This window comes from Talpa occidentalis, unplaced genomic scaffold (genome assembly GCF_014898055.3).
Source record: "Talpa occidentalis isolate TD23 unplaced genomic scaffold, MPIMG_talOcc4v2.1 talOcc4.4, whole genome shotgun sequence".
NCBI classification, from domain to species: domain Eukaryota; kingdom Metazoa; phylum Chordata; class Mammalia; order Eulipotyphla; family Talpidae; genus Talpa; species Talpa occidentalis.
Window position 1 is genome coordinate 57,605,710 of NW_023604295.1, and position 19,119 is coordinate 57,624,828.

General features: G+C 35.9%; 1 protein-coding gene across 8 annotated transcripts in view; it reads left to right on the forward strand.

Annotated features, from left to right (window-relative positions):
• The window catches only part of CBLB (Cbl proto-oncogene B), a 200,051-nt gene that overhangs the window by 144,337 nt on the left and 36,595 nt on the right, over positions 1 to 19,119 (forward strand). For all 8 annotated transcript variants that reach the window (XM_037525620.2, XM_037525618.2, XM_037525619.2 and 5 more), the window contains exons 11-12: positions 11,468 to 11,653; positions 13,202 to 13,567. In XM_037525620.2, coding sequence (XP_037381517.1) covers positions 11,468 to 11,653; positions 13,202 to 13,567 — 552 coding nt within the window. The remainder of the gene's footprint in view (positions 1 to 11,467; positions 11,654 to 13,201; positions 13,568 to 19,119) is intronic.

Here is a 19,119-nt window from a genome sequence, read left to right on the forward strand (position 1 = left end):
GTTTTCTTTTTGTCGTGTGCTTTTTTCCTGAGGAGTTGTTAGGTTGTGTGTGGTTCTTCTACTCCCTACTGTCTCTTTTCTAATTTGTCATATGCATTGGGACACTGTGTTGCTGGGACTGGTCCGCATCTTGGGTGAGCTTCTCCGCTCCCCTCTGGCTCCTCCAGGAGCCATCTGTCGGTTTCAAGCAGTCTTTACTGAAGAAAGGTCCCTGTTCTAAAATGCCGATGTTGGGACTAGCTCCCCTGTGTGCTTGGTCTGCCCCGGCAGTGGGTCCCCGCTCCCCCTCTGGGTTTGGACTGCAGGCCAGAAGGGGCCTGGCGTGGGCGAGCTTTCCTGCTCACCTCTGGCTCCTGAGGGAGCCTTTTGCAGGCAGTCTTTACTGAAGAAATGTCCCTGTTCTAAAATGGTGATGCGGGACACACTCCCTGCACGTCCGGTCTCAGGCACACTCTTCTGCGAGCCCGGTCTGCCCCGGCCGTGGGTGCCCGCTCCCCCTGTGGGCTCAGACTGCTGGTCTGAAGGGGCCTGTGTGGGCTAACTTCCCAGTTGGCCACGGGCTCCTCCAGGAGCCTTCTGCCGGTTTCAAGCTAGGTGGCGCCAGAGATCTCTCCTATTGTTCTTGGGGAGCTGTTTTTTTCACCCCATGGGACAGGGAACAGAGTGGGAATGGTAGAGAAAACCTCAACGGCTTTGGGGTGCTGTGTCTGCCTTGTGCCCCACCGACGTGGAGGACCCACACCCCGAATTTCGTGCCCCGAGTCTCAGTTCCAAAGCCCTCAGGTCCAGGACGCGGGCTGTAGCCCAGTTCAGTGGCCGCAGGAATGGCACCTTTTGCACCCCGCTCCCGTGTCTGGGCTCCTGGTTTCTGATTACTCAGCGAGGGACTTTCACCTCAGTGAGGGCCCCCACACATCTCCCCGCAAGCCTAGGTCGCAGCCGCGGGGACCTGTGCAGCCACGATCCTCCGCATTTGCTTTTAAGCGCTCCGCTTTTCCGTGCAAGCTTACCGGCCGGCCTGGGACTATGTGCAGGTCTCCGGGGGTCTCTGTTGTTCTCTAATGGCGCTCGGAGCCATTCGCTCACCTCCGCGGCGAATCCTGCAGGGTTCTCCACAGCTCCTGTTCACGGGGGGTGGTGGCTGCAATAGTTCCTTTCCACTCACAGTCCCGCTTGATGCGTAGTTTGTTCTTGTTGGTCGTTTTAGTTTGTTTTTTTCCTCCTTTCTATTGGTCGGAGAGTGCCGACTTTGTGGGTGGGGGAGAGGAGCAGGGTTCTGTGCTTTCCTCCCTTCTAGTCCTCTTTTATGGCAACTTTCTTCTTCGGGTAGTTTGCTGGAGTCCGTTTATCTTCCATGTCCCAGTTCTCACTGGGACCTGCCGCTTTTCCTCCCTATTAACTTTTTTTTTAATGGGAGATCTTACTCACAGCGTCTCCTCGCCTCCATGTTGCTCCGCCTCTTATCCTGTTGTCCAGAAGTACTGAATTTAATAGCAGTTTTTTTTTAGGTGCCTATGGAAGATTTTTCTTTTAGATACTGTTACCTATCATTCTTTAGGAAGAATTAGATGCCCAACCTGCCTTGGCTTGGCAAGGAATTGGTTGCATTACTAGAATTTGTTTGCATCTACAGTCATAATTTCATTGCATGGCCACATTAAGAAAATTTAATGTAAAAGCATCTTTTAGATTATAGCCCACAGAACATGCAAAGTTGCCAACATTTCTACTAAAATACATTTTTTAGGAATTTTGTAAATTAGATACACTATGACAGTCTTGCTCTCTGCCTAAGTAAACTGAAATGATTTAAGTATTCTCTAAAATAGGGTGAAGAGCTACAGTAATCAAATAATAATTGCTTTTTGTTAAAACCAGCTTTATCTGGTATTTTGGGAACAATAGAGGTTTTGCATGAGGGCATTTTTCAGTTACTAAAGTTTATTCTTCTAATTCCCAGAATCTTCTTGTACCTTAGCCATTTTTATGGAAATACTCTGTGTTATATGTCACCCTTGCCTGACTTCTCAAAATTGGTTATGAAGCTGAGTGAACCAAAGAGTATAAGAAGCCACTACTATCAACATGACATATTTCAGGAAACTTATATTTTGCTACAAGATTTAACGGGTGGTTTTGTGAAATGAGGGGGATCATAAATTTAAATTAATATCCCAAGTATATTTGAATTAGGCTATCAAATTCTAATAAATTTTTAAAGTAAAATATGAAACTTCAAAGAAATTCCACTGTATGTAAACTTACCACAGGTCAGGAGATAATGTCTTCCTCATAAAAAGTACTTCAAGGAGAAGCAGCATAATTCTGTGTAGTGAACATTGTTTAGCATTTTAATGGAAAGTGCTCTTGGGATTTTCCCCGCCTGTGAGGCTGTTATTATTGCTTTAAAGTGGACTCTATCGGCAATTTTATTGACCACTTCTCTATCACATCTCAAAGAGAAATCAACTCTTATTCTAGTCAGTATTTCACCTTGTATAAATTTCTGTGTTCCTGTTTTTCAGTGCTTTAATTTGTAGTATCTAAAATTTTCCAGATGTTATTAGTGGAATTATAGTATAAACAGTATAGAAAAAGTGTACCTCGTTTTGCACACAAATATCCCTATTCTTTTATTTTAAGATTTATTTTTACAAGAACCGGGGTACAGGCCAGGTGTGGGGGAGGGTGAGAGGATTCACCAGAGACAGAGCGGGGAACAGAACAGACAAACAGACTGAAAGCACTGCTGAAGGGAGGAGAGGGTGAGAGAGGAGAGGTCTGCTGCGCCATGTGGGTATCTCCCTGGCCGGCTGGGATAGAGCCCGTGCTTGCAGATAGCTTCACAGTGCTGCGCCACCATGGAGGCCCAAATATCCCTATTCTTAATGGTAACAAGGTGCCTACATTCCCTTCCTACAGGGAAAAAGTAGAGCATAGTTTCACCTCCTAGTTAGAGGGATTTCCCTTTTGGTTTGGTTTTGGTTCTGTTCTTGTATTTTAAGTAGAGTAATCTTAGGTTAACAGTAAAACTGACAGAGCTGTCCAGTGACATCTGCTATACCCTCTGCCTCTCCACATGCCTAACTTTCCCCCATTATCAATATTCCACCAGAATGGTGTGTTTATAACAACTGATGAACCTATATTAACAGATCATTGTCAGAAATTCATGCATTAGGGTTGGGTTCACTCTTGGTGTTGTACATTTCATGGATTTGGACAGTTTTATAGTGACACATGCCCACCATCATAGTATCCTGCAGAGTGTTTTCACTGCCTGAATATTCTCTATGCTTCTTCTTGTCCTCCCTTTCCCTCTGCCTCATTCTCTGACAACCATTAATCTTTTTACTGTCTTCAGATCATACAGTATGTAGCGTTCTCAAATTGACCTCTTTCACTTAGTAAGAAGCAGTTAAGATTCTTCTCTGAGTTGACCTGACTCATTTCTTTTTGCTGAATAATATCCTGGTATTCATTTTTTTTTTAATTTTTATTTATTTTAGCATAGAAGAACTGGGATGTAGGCCAGAGGTATGGTGTGTGAGAGGACCCACCAGAGAGAGTTGGGAGCAGAACAGGAGGATTTACTGAATTACATTGCTAGGGGGAGCAGTAGGCGAGAGAGGTCTGATGCGCCATATGTGGGTTAGCTCCCTGGCCAGGGATCAAAATCAGGCCTTAGCAGTGATAGTGTTGAGACTTAACCCCTAAGCCACAAGGGAGGCCCCTATTCTCATTTTTGGATGTACCACCATTTCTTTATCCATTCCCTACTGAAGAGTATCTTGTTGTTTTTCATGTTTTGCCAATTAGGAATAAAGCAGTTATAAACATCCAAGTGCATGTTTTTGCAGGGACATGTTCTCAACTTCTTTGACTAAATACCAAGGGGTACAATTACAGTATATGCTATAAAAGTGTGTTTAGTTTTGTTAAAAACTGTTAAGTGATCTTCTAATGTGGCTGTACACGTCAGTGAATTAGTTTCAGTTGTTTTACATCCTTGTCAGCATTTGTTATTGTCAGCGTTCTGGATTTTGACAATTCAAAAGATGTATAACAGTATCTTGTTGTTTTAATTAATTTTACCTTAAGAGGTATGATGCATAGCATATTTTTATATGCTTATTTGCCATCTATAAATATTTGGTGAGGTGTCTATTAAGGCCTGTGGCCCTTTTTTAAATCCAATTTTTATCTTATTGTTGAGTTTTTTAAAAAATAATATATTTTGGATGATAGGCGTTTATCATATGTGCTTTTCCAAACATTTTCTTCTAATCTGTGATTTGTTTTATTTATCTTAATAGCTTCTTTCACAAACCAGATATTTTTAATTTTAATGACACCCAGTTTATCAATTATTTCTTTCATGGATCACGCCTTTTGTGTTGTATTTAAAAAGTGATTACATGTCCCCAGACCATCTAGATTTCTCTTGTTATCTTCTAGAAGTTTTATGATTTTGTATTTCACATTTAGGTTTGTGATCCTTTTTTGAGTTAATTCTTGAGTCAGGTGTAAGGTCTGCATCTAGATGCCTTTTTTTGCATGTGGATAGCCACTTGTTTCAGCATCATTTGTAAAAAGATAATGCTCCATTGTATTATTATTTTTTCACCTTTGTCAAATGTTTTTTCACTACTTTTTTGTGTGTCTACTTCTGGATTCTGTATTTGTTCCATCAGTGTATTTGATTTTTTGTTTGTTTTTGTCAGTATCCACACAGTCTGGATGGCTGTAGCTTTATAGTAGATCTTGAAGTCAGATACTGACAGTCTTCAAAATTTGTTTCTTTCAATATTGCATAGGTTTTCTGGATCTTTTGTCTCTGAGTAAACCGTAGAATCAGTTTATGTGCACAAAAGAACATGCTTGAAATTTTGATTCGGTTCCATTGGAATGATAGATCAAGAAGACTTTTCTTGTTCACTGAGTTTTTCCCTAAATTCCTATGAGTTGAAACTTTAGGAAGTATGACACTGAGTGAGCAGGAAATTGTTATACTGCTCTTACACTACATTCCTCATACAAGCTTTTTATATCTAAATGGGAATAATGGTGCAGCTACTGCAAGATACACGACATAATTTATACTTTAGATTATAAATTACATACAGACATGAGTATATGTAGAAATGTTTCTGTAATAATACCCCCAAATGATGATCTTTCTGCATTGGATATTGTTTTAAATACTTTTGATTTTGTTATGTTCACAAATCAATGTGAGAAAAGAACTAACAGAATGGTTAGTAACAAGGAAAACATACATACAATATTGTATTTTATGTGATAAAAGTTTTATCAGTGGCCATTAATTTTCATGCTTTTAGAGAAAATGTAATTAGAGAGATTTTCATGAGTTTAGAGAGTATAGAGAAAACCCTCTACGAGTCCTTCATATCACCCTTCTCATACCTTCATATCTACCTTGTTCAGATACAGGAACTTCTTAAGTAAAAATCTTATTAGGAATGTTATAAAATTGACTTTGATTATCTCTGGGATTGTCAGAACTCTTATCTTACTAGTAATTGGAGAGGTTTTTTTCTTGTCCAGTTTTAAATAATAGCCGAGCTGGGTTTAAAGATTCTTACCAAATGTTTAGCCATTTCCATAATAATGGATCTTATTAAAGCTTTTATAAAATCTCTCTTTAAAAGGTGTGGACAAATGAAGAGTGACTAAAATAGAATGATTCCCCAATTATTATTGGTAATTGCTAAGCATGCTGAGACACGCTTTTAACTACTTTACTTCTTGGGCCTTTTCTCTCAGGATTTTCTGTTAAAATTGCAAATTTGGATTTCTCTATTCATTATGGTAGTCATTAGCATTCTATTCTAAGTGCTGAAGAATTCTTTAAATTTTGTCAGAGAAGTAAAGAATAGCATTTATTCATTTCATAAAGCAAAGTGCTATGAAACATTGGTGACTGTAGATAAAAAAGAATCAAATGTGGCCTTTAAATTTGCAGAACACCAGTATATCAATTTGTTAAAGACATACTCATCAGCAACCAGTATTAAAAAACTTAAGAAAGATTGTTAGTCAGACAAATTTGCTGGTATATGATAATACAGGCAGGAATCAAGGCACCCTCAGGTATTTTTGTGTTTTGAAAGAAGCTGAAATGAAAAACTATCCTTTATTCTAAAATTCTGAAAGTGTAATACTCTAAAGTAGTGAAAAATACCTAAAATCAAGATAAAAGAATGGGATTATAACTTAAAGAATGGTGCCACCCTACAGAGGTAACTCTTGCAGCTATGTCTATACAGATGATTTATTATTTCGTGAATAAACTGTTAATTCAGTGAATTCTGTATCTTTTCCTATACCTTGCAGTTTTTCCCATACCTTTCCATTCCTTCTACTTCAATAAGTGTACAGATAACAATGGAGGTGTGTCCAAAAAAGAAATTAATTTAAGGCAGTGGTAAACAGGACATGACCCTTTTGAGAAATCCTTATAATGTACCATTTTACTGTGGTTGTCTTCACTCTATTCATTAGGAGATTAAAATCAGAAAAACAGCAGTAAAAATCCCTACCTTAAAAAATTAAAAACAAAATTGGGGGAAGTGTGTAACTGTTGCAACATGTAGCATTTCACTATGCTTATATGTAAATGGCTCAGTCAAGTCAGTGAGGAGGAAATAATGTAGTAGGCAGTGGGACAAAGAACATAAAAAGCCACTAACCCAAAAAAAGAAATACAAATGGCAAACAATTATTGCCAATTTTTTCTAATTATTTGTCAAGGAAGTAAAAATTTAACATCTACATGGGCCATTGAAATACCAAGCAAGTATTTTACTAAACAGATATTCAAAACTGAACATATTTTATGCTTTTAAGTTTTGTTCAATGATAACCATCACACATGAAATTCAAATAAGTTGGTTTTACCATCTGGATAGTAAAGAGGTCTTATGAATACTTATATACACTGGCCTAATTATGAGTCTTTTATCCAATCCTCAAAAATCCTATGATTCTTTCCTTAAAAATTAAAATGTATAATATCACAGACTTCTTTGTGATACATTATAACCAGAGAAATTGAGAATAGCAAGGGAATAATTATTTACATGTTGTTGTACCCATATACTTTTCCCTTTAAAATTCATGAGTAATGTTTAATACCAGCTAAAATTTTAGGGGTATAATGTTAACCAATATAGGATAGATTTTAAATTGTATATGTGATTAGGAACCATCACCAATTACTCTGAGGAGATGCTTTTCAAAACATGTTTATATTTTCTGTATTTCCCAAATTTATACAGTGAAATTGTGTACTTAATAAGGAGAGAAAATGACAGGAAAACACAGAAGGGAAGAAGTGCCAGAACCATTAAAATCTTTATTATGGTAAACAGTTTGATAGTGTGTGTGTATCTAAACTCATGGACCTACTCCATCTAAACTCATGGACATGGATTAAGAATACTTAATCCAACTTTCTAGTTTTATAGATAAGAAAACTGAGACAAAGATGAGTGAAGTGAGACAAAGATTCCCATTAAAGATGGAGTAAAAAAGAAATTTGAAAATAGAAAAAATAAATTTGAAAATTTGAAAAAATAAATTTGAAATTGCCCAGGATACAGGTATTCTAGTACATTGTCCTAGTACATATTCAAAACTGAGAATAGCAATCCTTGCTTTCTATATTTATAACTGAAGTCTGAAAAAGAGAATTAAATAAAACAATGACTATGGGGGCCTGCCCGGTGGCGCAGCAGCTGAGCGCTGGGTTGTGAAGCTGCCCACAGCCTCTAAGGCGCCAGTTCGATCCCCAGCCGCCAAGCCAGGGTCCCACATGGCGCACAGACCTCTCCTGCCACCCACTGCTCCCCTCAGCAGTGAACGTCGTCATTCTGCCTGTTCTGTTCCCTGCTCTGGTGAATTCTCTCACCCTCCCGCGCCTCTGACTGTACCCAGTGCTTGTATAAATAAATAAATAAATCTTAAATAAATAAATAAATAAACTCATGGACACATCTAAACTCATGGACCTTCTCCATCTTTTAAACTACTTTTATTTGTTGTTTCTATATTCATGACGTTCATGATCAAGATTAAAAAAAAATGAGATTTGTGTTAAATTCTATTCTAGAGTTTTGTGATGATGATTAATGTTAATAGCAGATAAAGTTTAGAGACATTTCTATTTGACTTTTAAATGAATTTTAAGAATGTCTAATTTGTTGGAATATTTGATTTTGTTACTATTGCTTTGTATAGGCCTGGTCTAGAGAGAAACTGTATAGAACAAAATAAAAAATAAAATGGGTGGGAAGATTTTGTTTAAAGATGTTTCTAACAGTGTTATATTTTGATAGTAAAGATGAGTTAAGGTTGCTTGAAGTTTGGAGGTATAATAGATTGTTATCTGTCACTTTTCTACCAAAATAGTCAATATTCCTAATACGTCATGCAAATAACAGTGGATGTTCTATAGCAAATTTAATTTTATCACAATTCATTTAATTGTATTAACCCGTAAAATCTCCATGAAGTAGATTATTATTATCTGCAGAATATAGAATAAGATTATTAATGGGTAGTTACTTGTCCAAAATTATATGACATTTAAAAGTTCTAGCTGAAATTTAAATATTACCTATAGTAAATAATATATTTGAAGTCAGATTATACATTTAATTGCATGGTTCCTTTTAGAAACATAATCATTCATTATAACCAGTTGCCATTATAACCAGTTGCCAAGTGTTTTTAGCCACACTTGAAATCCATATTCCAATCAAGTATGTCCCTACCAACAAAAATTGAGAATGTTTTCCTTCTCTTCTACTGAAGATTTTTTGAATGTGTATTAAGTTCTGTATTTCTATACAGGATGGAGGGGGGAGTGTGTGTGTATGTGTGCATGCATATATAGATATAAAAATATTTATATTTTATATATAAAATATGAACGATTGAGAAATACTGGACAAATTAGTGAGTGGTGATTTAAGTTTGTGGAGTTCACATCTTTCAATTTAAACTCGAACCAAAGGATTGCATGTATGTTTGTTATTTATTGGTTTTCCCCGACATCTCCTTTTATCACTTACTGGAAATGGAGAAAGATAACATGGTCTGAGTGATCTTGGGATGGGACTTAGATAGGTGGTCCAAGGTAGAGAGAAGAGCTGAGGGAAATGTCTTATTATGGCATCATTTTAGGAAATAATGTAAGTCTATAGACTAAAGATGACTGGCCTCATCCCTTTGTTATATCTTGACCTTAGATTTATTGTACCTGATGATTACCTGTACAGGGGGAAATTCTGATACTCTAGAATTTGTCATTCTTTAAAAAAACATTAAAGTGAAAATACTGTGTAGAGATAGGTCTAGTTGAAAGGATAGAAATTTTAGATACACATTAAATCAATTCATTTTGCTTCTCTTTATTTTTAGAATGCAAAGAAAGGCACACTTTTTAGTCTTCAAGTGAGCTGAAAAATTCTGAAATTATGATTTTTTTTTCCTGCTACCAAATATGTCATGAATTTTTAATGCCTCATTTAAGACTTGTGAGCTGGGGTATGAAGCATTTTATTAGGCTTTTTTCTCTTAGGCTTTAAAATAGGAAAGAAAAAATAAAACTGGTCATTATTTCAGATGAATTAAAAGTGACTTTTTATGTAACAATCTACTAAAACCACCTACTAAAAATGTTTACAAATGTCCATGGTTAAGCATTTGAATTTTGCTAGCTATAAAAATTAAGCACAATTTCAATACTATAATCGCAGAATTGTTCATATAGATGGCAAGAGGTTTAACAAAGATCAATGCATTATTATCAAAAGGGCATTATTAAATTATCTAATCCTACGTGGAAATATTACTACAATTTAGGAAAACTCAGGAAAATAAATGTTAGGGTGAATTTTGTCCCAGTAACGAGTAAAGTTAAAACATATTTTTTCTTTCATGTATTACATAAAATTATTCTACTAAGCCAACTTACAGATACTGAATTGCCTCAAAATGAATTAGTTTGTAAAGGAGGGCAGTATAAAATCACCTTTAGGAAAATACAATATGAATTGTGCTAATCAAGGTCAGCTTCCAGTTGCCTTCACAAAACGGTTGAGTGTAATTGTCTGTTAGTGTCTGACTTCAAGGTTATGTCTAAATTTATTGACATTACTTTGAATTATTTGGCACCCTAATTGAAAGAAACAAAGATTTGACCATTTAGCAATGTCCGCAATAATATTCAGACTGTGAGGTATAGTCCAGAAGCTTATTTTAAAAAAAACTACAAAAGTGTGGGACAAGTCCATACTTCTTAAGTGTGGGTTGCATATAGTGACTAAGAGTTAAAGTAAACAGAACAGGGGAGTGAGGAAACCATTGACAATAAACATTTCAAAAACCTAGTGAAATTTTTGATTTGTATGACTTTTATACCAAATAGCATAAATATAAATGTCATTTATATAGACCCAAAACAGAGAAAGGGTCACCTATATACAAACTGAAGTATTTGTTACTGGCTTTTGATCTACCAGATGAGATGGAAGATCTGAAGTAGCATACGGGAATTCCCAGTTTTTAGCAGAAGTACAGACTTTCCTAGATTAAGTTCCGGAAGAAAGACATATAAAAAATTGGAGGGGAAAAACACATTTGAGCACAACCTGTGTATTTCTTTTTTTTTTTTTAAAGATTTATTTATACAAGAGCTGGAGTACAGGCCAGAGACATGGGAGGGTGAGAGGATTCACCAGAGACAGAGCGGGGAGCAGAACAGGCAGAAGACTGAAAATACTGCTGAGGGGAACATTGGGCAAGACAGGAGAGGTCTGCCGCGCCATGTGGGTGTCTCCCTGGCCGACCGGGAATCGAACTGGAGCTGCAGAGGTTGCGGACAACTTCACAGCACTGCGCTCAACCCACTGTGCCACCAGGGAGGCCCCAAACCTGTATATTTCAAATACAAATAATTTTTAAAACTGTCCCTCTCTTTCTGGTATAATTGGTTAGTAGGAAAGCGAACTGTGCTCTACGCCTATTTTCTATGGAACAGAATAATGTTTAGGTTGTAGAATGTATTGTAAATAAAATCAAAGACCTAGGAAGATTCTCTGATAAGTCGAGCAATATGCATTACTACATTGCATGTTTCTGGTTTCCTCCTAATATGCAATTTCTAGTAGAATGTCTGCATTTGATTGTTTTTTTTAACTATGGTTTTGCTGTTCATTTTTATTGGTCCCTTCTGCAAAATGTAGGAGAAGCTTACTCATTTTTGACATAATGCTACTGCCTTTGAGGGATAATGTGAGCTCTTTCCATGTATTTTTTAATCCGAGTAAACTGTCAACAAGTATTCTATAACATACCTTCTCAAAAGCACAGGTGTTAAGAACTGAAAAGATACACTTTATATAGCAAATAAACAACATCTTCCCTCTTTTTATTCTAGTGCACTGATAGGCAGAATTCACCAGTCACGTCTCCAGGATCCTCTCCTCTTGCACAAAGAAGAAAGCCCCATGCAGATCCTCTCCAGATCCCACATCTCAGCCTGCCACCAGTGCCTCCTCGCCTGGATCTCATTCAGAAAGGCATAGTTCGGTCTCCCTGTGGCAGCCCAACTGGATCACCAAAGGTGATTTTATTAGAAACACAGATAAATTTTCTGTAACAGTTATTGATTATTCTGGTCCTTATAAATCCCAATACTCATATTTCTTGTGTTCTTAATTGCTTAGGAATAACTTTGATGGGTTTCTCATTTATGTTTAACCCATTATCATATTCTTTACTATATACTATAAAAGTTAGGTAATTACAAAAGAGAGTACATGTCTGTAATAGCTGCCCAACTGCTAAAACAAATAGCAGGGTAGTAGAGTTACTCAGTAAAATGGATTTCAAAGGTCATCATAAGTATTAAAATAAGCGACACGCTTTTATAAAGTGATATTTTATACTCATTTTCATATTGTCATGACAAGAAAAATGTGATGGAGTATATTTGCATAAGGGCTTAAGGAGTGATAAATTGTCGCCATGTTTCAAGGTGACTCAGCAGAGGGGATTATATGTACTTTCAATATCTGAAGGAACTAATTAGAATTACAGTATTTGCAAGGTAACTTACATCACTGTTCAATATTAAACACATAATTATACCTCTTTAGATCTAAGCCCACAGTTGATTTTAGTTCTGTGGATTTTTTTCCAAATTTTAATTTTGAGTAGAATTTTTTCAAATTCATTTTTCTCTATTAGATATTAAATTTTTATTAGATATTAAATTTTTGTAATTCCATTTGGTAATATGTTCTGTTGTCCAAAACTAGTTGGAAACATGGTATTTGATTTTTTTTCATATCACAGTTAACTTGGTTTCAAGATCATATTACACTTTTTAGGCTGTTATTTAGTCAGAATTATGTGAACACACAATATATTCCATTTTCTTCTAATGTTTTCTAACAATAAAGGCACAAACCAGATTAATCTTGTAAATAAAACTAAAAGCTATGAAAATTACAGGTTCAATTTAGGAGCATATAAATTAATATTTCCCTATAAAATCAGACTAATTTTTTTTCCATTTTAAGGATCAAAAAAATTCAAATAGTCTGTTAACAGTGCTACTGTATTATTTGTGATTTTTCACTATCCAGGTAATAACTGATTAAATAGCAAAAAAGAACCAGAGTAAATTTGCTGCTTATCAGCTGCTCTTCATTTCAGTGACAAACACCAAAATAACAAAACCAATGCTTTAAGTCTTCTAGAGATATGTCAGGTTGCTCTTTAAAAGTAAAGCAAAAAAACCTTGATAGGTTTTTTTCTGTCTCTCTTTAATCATAGAAATATGCAAATAAATGTATTGCTTGATATTATTTCAATGTCAGCTATTCAAGATCAGCATATAATTTTGATGCATTCTGCTTCTTTTTGCTGCATAGTCTTTGTAATTCTAACATTTCAGTTTTAGGCAATCACTTTCTACAAAAATTTCCTAATGAAATATATTTGTATGAGTCTTATTTTTTTAAAATTTCATGTGTAAGTGATAAAATGAAACATGGGACATGGGAATTTGTTAAACTCCTTTTGACTTAGCAATAATATACTAGTTTGGAAGTCATCTCAGTGCATGGTGTAGCTTATCATTTTATTCCCTTTTGTGTCTCTTTAGTCTTCTCCTTGCATGGTGAGAAAACAAGATAAACCGCTCCCAGCACCACCCCCTCCCTTAAGAGATCCTCCTCCCCCTCCACCTGAAAGACCGCCTCCCATCCCACCTGACAATAGACTGAGTCGTCACTTCCATCCTGGGGAAAGTGTGCCTTCCAGAGACCAACCAATGCCTCTTGAAGCCTGGTGCCCTCGGGATGTGTTTGGGACTAATCCGTCAGTGGGATGTAGACTCCTAGGGGAAGGCTCTCCAAAACCTGGAATCACAGCAAGTTCAAATGTAAATGGAAGGCACAGTAGAATGAGCTCTGACCCAGTGCTTACCAGGAAACACAGATGCCATGATTTGCCTTTAGAAGGAGCCAAGGTAAGAAATTAGCAAAGCAGAGACAAAACAACCTGCTTATAGAACCCTTCTGTTAATATGTTAATAGGAAGTGCAAAAGGTTGGGAAGTATTTTTTGGGTGGTTTTTTTTTTTTTTTTTTTTTTTTTTGGCCTAGTGTGGCACTTCCCTGCAGGTCTTTAATTATCTCTGTGTTATAAATAATCAGAAGCTCATTAAAAGTTGAACCTAAAAGAAGTCAGGAAGAAAGTTCTAAGTAATGATTTAACTTTAATGTGAAGACATTAGACAGCTTGCCAGAGATTTATTTCACCTTCCCTTGTTTCATCTGCCGCAAGTTCTTCTTATTAATAACTTGGTGAAAAATCAGCTGGTTTTTTTTTTAATCTCTTCTATCCAATTTGGAAAAAGTTGTGTAACTATAGCATATCATAAATCAGTTATTGGCATTGTTGCTTAGGAAAGTACACTTTAGGCAACCAGGTGAAATGAATTTCTCATTTGCACCCCAGTTCACTCTTACAAAATAAACTCTACACAAAATTCATAGAGTCTCACACGTGTTGAATTCTAACTTGAAGGCTGTTGTCATCTTCATCATTTACATGTCCAGGAAAGAATCTCAGCACTTGGGTAACCAAAGAGGCAGGAGCCGGGTCCCTGTGCTTAGAGCTCTGCATAGGCCCCTGGCAGGGTTGCTGCTTTCCTGGGATTTGCTTACGTGGTATTTTTGACTCAGATCAGATCATTGCTATCTTCCCTCAACTAGAGGAGGCTTTGCCTCTCTTGAAGACTTTAATATTTAAAGCGATCCCATCTACACTGATCTGAAATTATTCCGGGTCAGTAATCTGTTCCTTCAAAATAATTGCTTGCTGTTGGTCAGTTCATCCTACAATATATTTAAGAAAGAAAGTGTGGAGTGTGGCATGTTCAACCTCTGTGTCTGTGCACGTGTGCATGTGTACATGTTTGAGAAGGTAAAGTGATAGATACAGTGATAACGAAAACTAGGTTTTGATATTCAACCTCAACGTTGAATGTTACTTTAGGGTAGCTGGGGTAGAAAGAGTAGAACTACGGGCATGGCATTCAACACAAAGGGGAAAAGTGATGGTGGTTTCCATGATTCTGTGCCACTGACTCACCTGGCTGCCTCAGTCTCTCTCTCTAAAGAGTCCCTCCCGGGTGACCTAAATAGGACGTAAAACTTACCAAGCAGTTTTACAACTGAAAATGAAGACCTTTTCTTCTGCAAAAGAAATGTTTCTCAACTTAGAAACCTGATAAGAGGGACCTGCCATTCTTTTTTAGTGGTTTTTATTCCTCCTTTAGCATCTATCTTCACTCATACATGATCACACTCTCCTTGCAAAGAGTGGGACAGAGCTCTGCTGTGAAATGGCCATTTACATCTCAGCAGCATGTTGCAATTTATTTCCTGAATGGATTTCAGGAGTTCTTAAAATATAATAATTATCTAAAAAAATTTATTGAAAACTTAGTATGTCAGGGTTCTTTTATATACTCTTAGCTATAATGTGAACTGCCCTTCTAAGACTTAGCACACTGTTAATTTTTGTATGGAAAGTCACAGTTTCAGAATTTGAGGTTAGGTTACAGGCATGAAATTTTATTAACTATAGCATGAAATATTAATAGTTGCTTCAGTTGTAAAGATTCTGTTATGTTTTGTATGTGCACTTTCATGTCCTGATCACCGATACATATAAATATCCCAGCAAACACTGACTACATTTGCAAAGTCTATTTCTTACTAAAAGCTGGATTTTAATCTTACTTAGTTCTTTGTAAATAATCCTCATTAAATTATCTAAGATGTAATCTCATGTATATTAGTATGATTGTATTCTCAAAGATAATGTTATAACTAGACAGCATTTCAGCCAAAATTAACCTTTGTAAACATTCCTAATTTCAATGTAGTCTGAGCTCTAAAACAGATTACAGAGAGGATATATTTATAGTTTTATGTATTAAGGGCTATACAACAGATTATATCTACACTTTTTATCTTTATGAAAGAAAAATGGTCCCACTTCCCTTAGACCACAGGTTATATCACAATTTACTTAAAGTGTAATTCCTCTTTTCAGTTCACTATTTGGATGCGGCTAAGTCCACCTAGAATCCTGAAGTTCTGGTTCTGTGATCCTGGCTTGGAGTTTGTTTCTCAGTTTATACTTTTTATGAAAGTATTTGAAGAATTGTAGTTCTTCAATCCAAACTGATTTAGTTACATAATTGTAGCACTATTTATATACAAGACCCTCCTGGTGTTAAAGATAGACTGAATCCCATTGTTCTCTCCCCTTTCAAATAGCTAGGCCCCATGCCCCTAGGTTCTAGAATTAAACCAAAATAACAGATTTGGAGATGTGGAGTATATAATAAATTCTAACAGTTGACATCTTCATTAAAAATAGCTGCCGTTTAGTTTTATATTAAAAAAAAACCTTACTTTACCCCTTTCCTTCTATTTTATTTAGCATCGTTCCTAATAAATGCTTGGTAAGCACCCCATAATTTGGTTGCTATTATTGTAGTCCACATACGCTGTCCACAAAGGCAAAAGTGAGTGTGTACCTGGGCTGGATGGGCAGGGTAGAAAGGACGTGAGCCACGGAAGAGAGGATGTCTACGATACATAAACAGTACAAAGAGTTTTTAAATGCATTTTCCCAATGCTGGCTTTCAGCCAGAGGTAGAAAATTTTTGTATAAAATAAATTTTTTCTCTTTAAAAGAAGTGTTTTCATTGGTAGATCAGGTCCCATAAGAGGATATCACAAAGGGGAGTGGATGACGAAGAAGGAAATGATTTTGATTTTTAAAAGGTTCATATTTTTCCTGAAAATGGTAAATGTTCCAATATAGTGTCACTTTCTATAGCTAAAATGTAGTTGTTTTATTTTCTCATGAGAAAAAAATGTTATGGGGAGTTAGATAACTGGAGACTGATAAATTATTTTCACATAACCCATCAGTCTGAAAATGCAGATGAAATACATTTGTTTTGAATTGTAAAAACTATCATGTATACTTGTTTTTGTTAGCAGTAATGTTTCATTTGAAACATTACTTTCCCATTTTAAAGTTAAAAAAACTTGAATAAATACTGAAAATTTAGATTAAAATTAAATGTACATATGGACTACCATATGGGGGATTTGTGAAACTAAACACTGTATAAGTTGAGCAAAAATTCATCTTCCTCAATTGTTCATCTTTTGTCTGTGTTCCAGTTCCCATCATCCATTAGACCCACTTGCCCTTTTTATTTGCATCTTTGACAGATAAATGGTGAGGGAAGCAAGAATAAATTAAACTCTAAATACATTTGCTAATTGTAGAGCTCTCTATAGAAAAAAAAAAGCCATCTAATTCATAGTTAACATGAAATGTAAGAATTTTCTGTGACTTTCATTTACTCCCTTTTTTCTTCTCCCTTCATCTAGCAGAATCAAATTAGCCAAGGTAATATTTACTTTTAACATGAATCTGCTAGCTAAGAGTTAGCTTTGTTTATCTTTTTATTAAAAACTGGTAAGACATTTCTGTGTCACTGTTTCCATTCTCAAAATTCTCAGGTTCTAGCTGTAAACCCGTTCCTTATAAAAACTGTATTGGCTAAATAATTCTGTTGTTGGTTTATTTTAAGTATCTAAGGTAAGAATAGTTCTGATAAAATATTTAAAAGATCATTGGAAACTTGAAAAATATCTGCTTATATCTAGATGTTAAAGTTGTGTTTAACTATCCTTATTCGTTACTCTTAAGAGATAAGAATACTGCTGTTTCTTATGTGATAAAAACTATCTCTGACTTGTCATGTTACTTGAAGTGACATTGTTCTAAAATGAGCCCATGTACAATAATCTGTTGAAGATGTTGCCAGATAAATACATCGAATGATTCCCCTTTTTGAGATTGTGGCTTTTGGCTGTTTGGGCGTAGAGACACATGTTGATATGGATGACCTTAAACTTATCTATGAATCTAAGGCTGAGGGCTGTCTTTGAGAAAAATAAGACCTTTGTGTACACTGGTTTCACTTTCAATCTGTGTTGAAGAACATGTAAGAGCAGTATTTTGGGGGTAGTATATGTGTGAGTTTACACGTTTGAAATTTTGTACAAGTAAGATTTTTCTTAAGTATGCTAAGATTGCCACAAAAGTATTTGTTTTCCTTATATCTCAAAAGCTCCAAGTGCTATTAACCCTAATTTTTGGACAATATCTGAATCATAAGAGAACATCAGACTTCAAGACTAGGATTAAAAGGTACCTTAAGGCATGTAGAAAAATATTAATCTAGTATAACCAAGAATATATAATGAATTATGTGCCAACTCAGATTATACTCCTCCCACAAGTCTAAACTTAACCCTAATGTGTTCTTATCCCTTCAACTTTTTTCTGCTATATGCCTATAATTAGGTGGTTCTAGATACTGTGGACATCTAAAGTAAATAAGCACAGTCCAGTGAGAATGAAGCAGTTACATGATTAGGAGATAAGACGTAAAATAAGCATTCAGAGAATATACTGTGGGATCTCCATGAAGGAGAAGTAGTTCTAATTGAGATGCAGGGTAAAAAAAAAGACTAAGGAAAGCTGCATACATGTGGATCACTGGCTATATAGTCATTGAAGGATAGTCAGGTGCTGTTCTTGTAGACATGACAGAAGGACTATCATGGATGTGAGAAGTATGCATTGTGATAGGAAGTCAATCTTTGATCCAGTGTAGGACACACAGGGTAGATCAAACTGGCAATGTGGATTAAAGTCAGTTGTGGAGTGTCTTGGATTCTAGACTACATCATGGTTAATTCAATAGGAAAGAGCTCTTAAATTTGGGGGGACAGAGAAGTGATAGAATTGGATTATTTAAGGTGGTAGCATTTCCAGTGGAATTGTGGTAAATTTGGGGGGAAGAATTTGGAAGAAAGGGCACAAAATGTATCTTTATTGGAGGAGTTAAGACTGCCAAAATCATTGAGATGCAGTGATACTATATCAGTCTACACATTTGAGGAACTGTTGTTTTCTCCTAATAGCAAGCAGCCCTTTTAGATTCCCATAAAACATGAAATATGTATTTTTAGCTCCAAAAGTTGTGACTTTCTGCATTCCCACAGATAGTGGTAGCTAAAATGATTTTAAGTCTAATGAAATGGATCCAGGTGGGAACATGGAATTCAGAATGAAATATGTTAAATCTTTACATTAAATATTATATAAACAGGCACTTTAGCTAAACAGAAAGATGCTGTTTGCACAACATATCATCAAGAAGAATTACTTGTTTGGTATTGGGCATATTGTTAATTTGCAGTACATATTTAGAACAGTATATAAGACTAGTCTTTAAACAAATTATATAAGTTTGCTGAGAGAACTTTTGTAAACTAATAAATTTCTTTCAACTATACCAAAGGAATGTCATTTTGTTGGATAAGGATCCATTATTAAGATCATCTAGGCCAATCAGGAGTCAGTATTCACTTTAGCCCTACTGTGTTTGAGGCAGTGAGGAGATATGCTATAA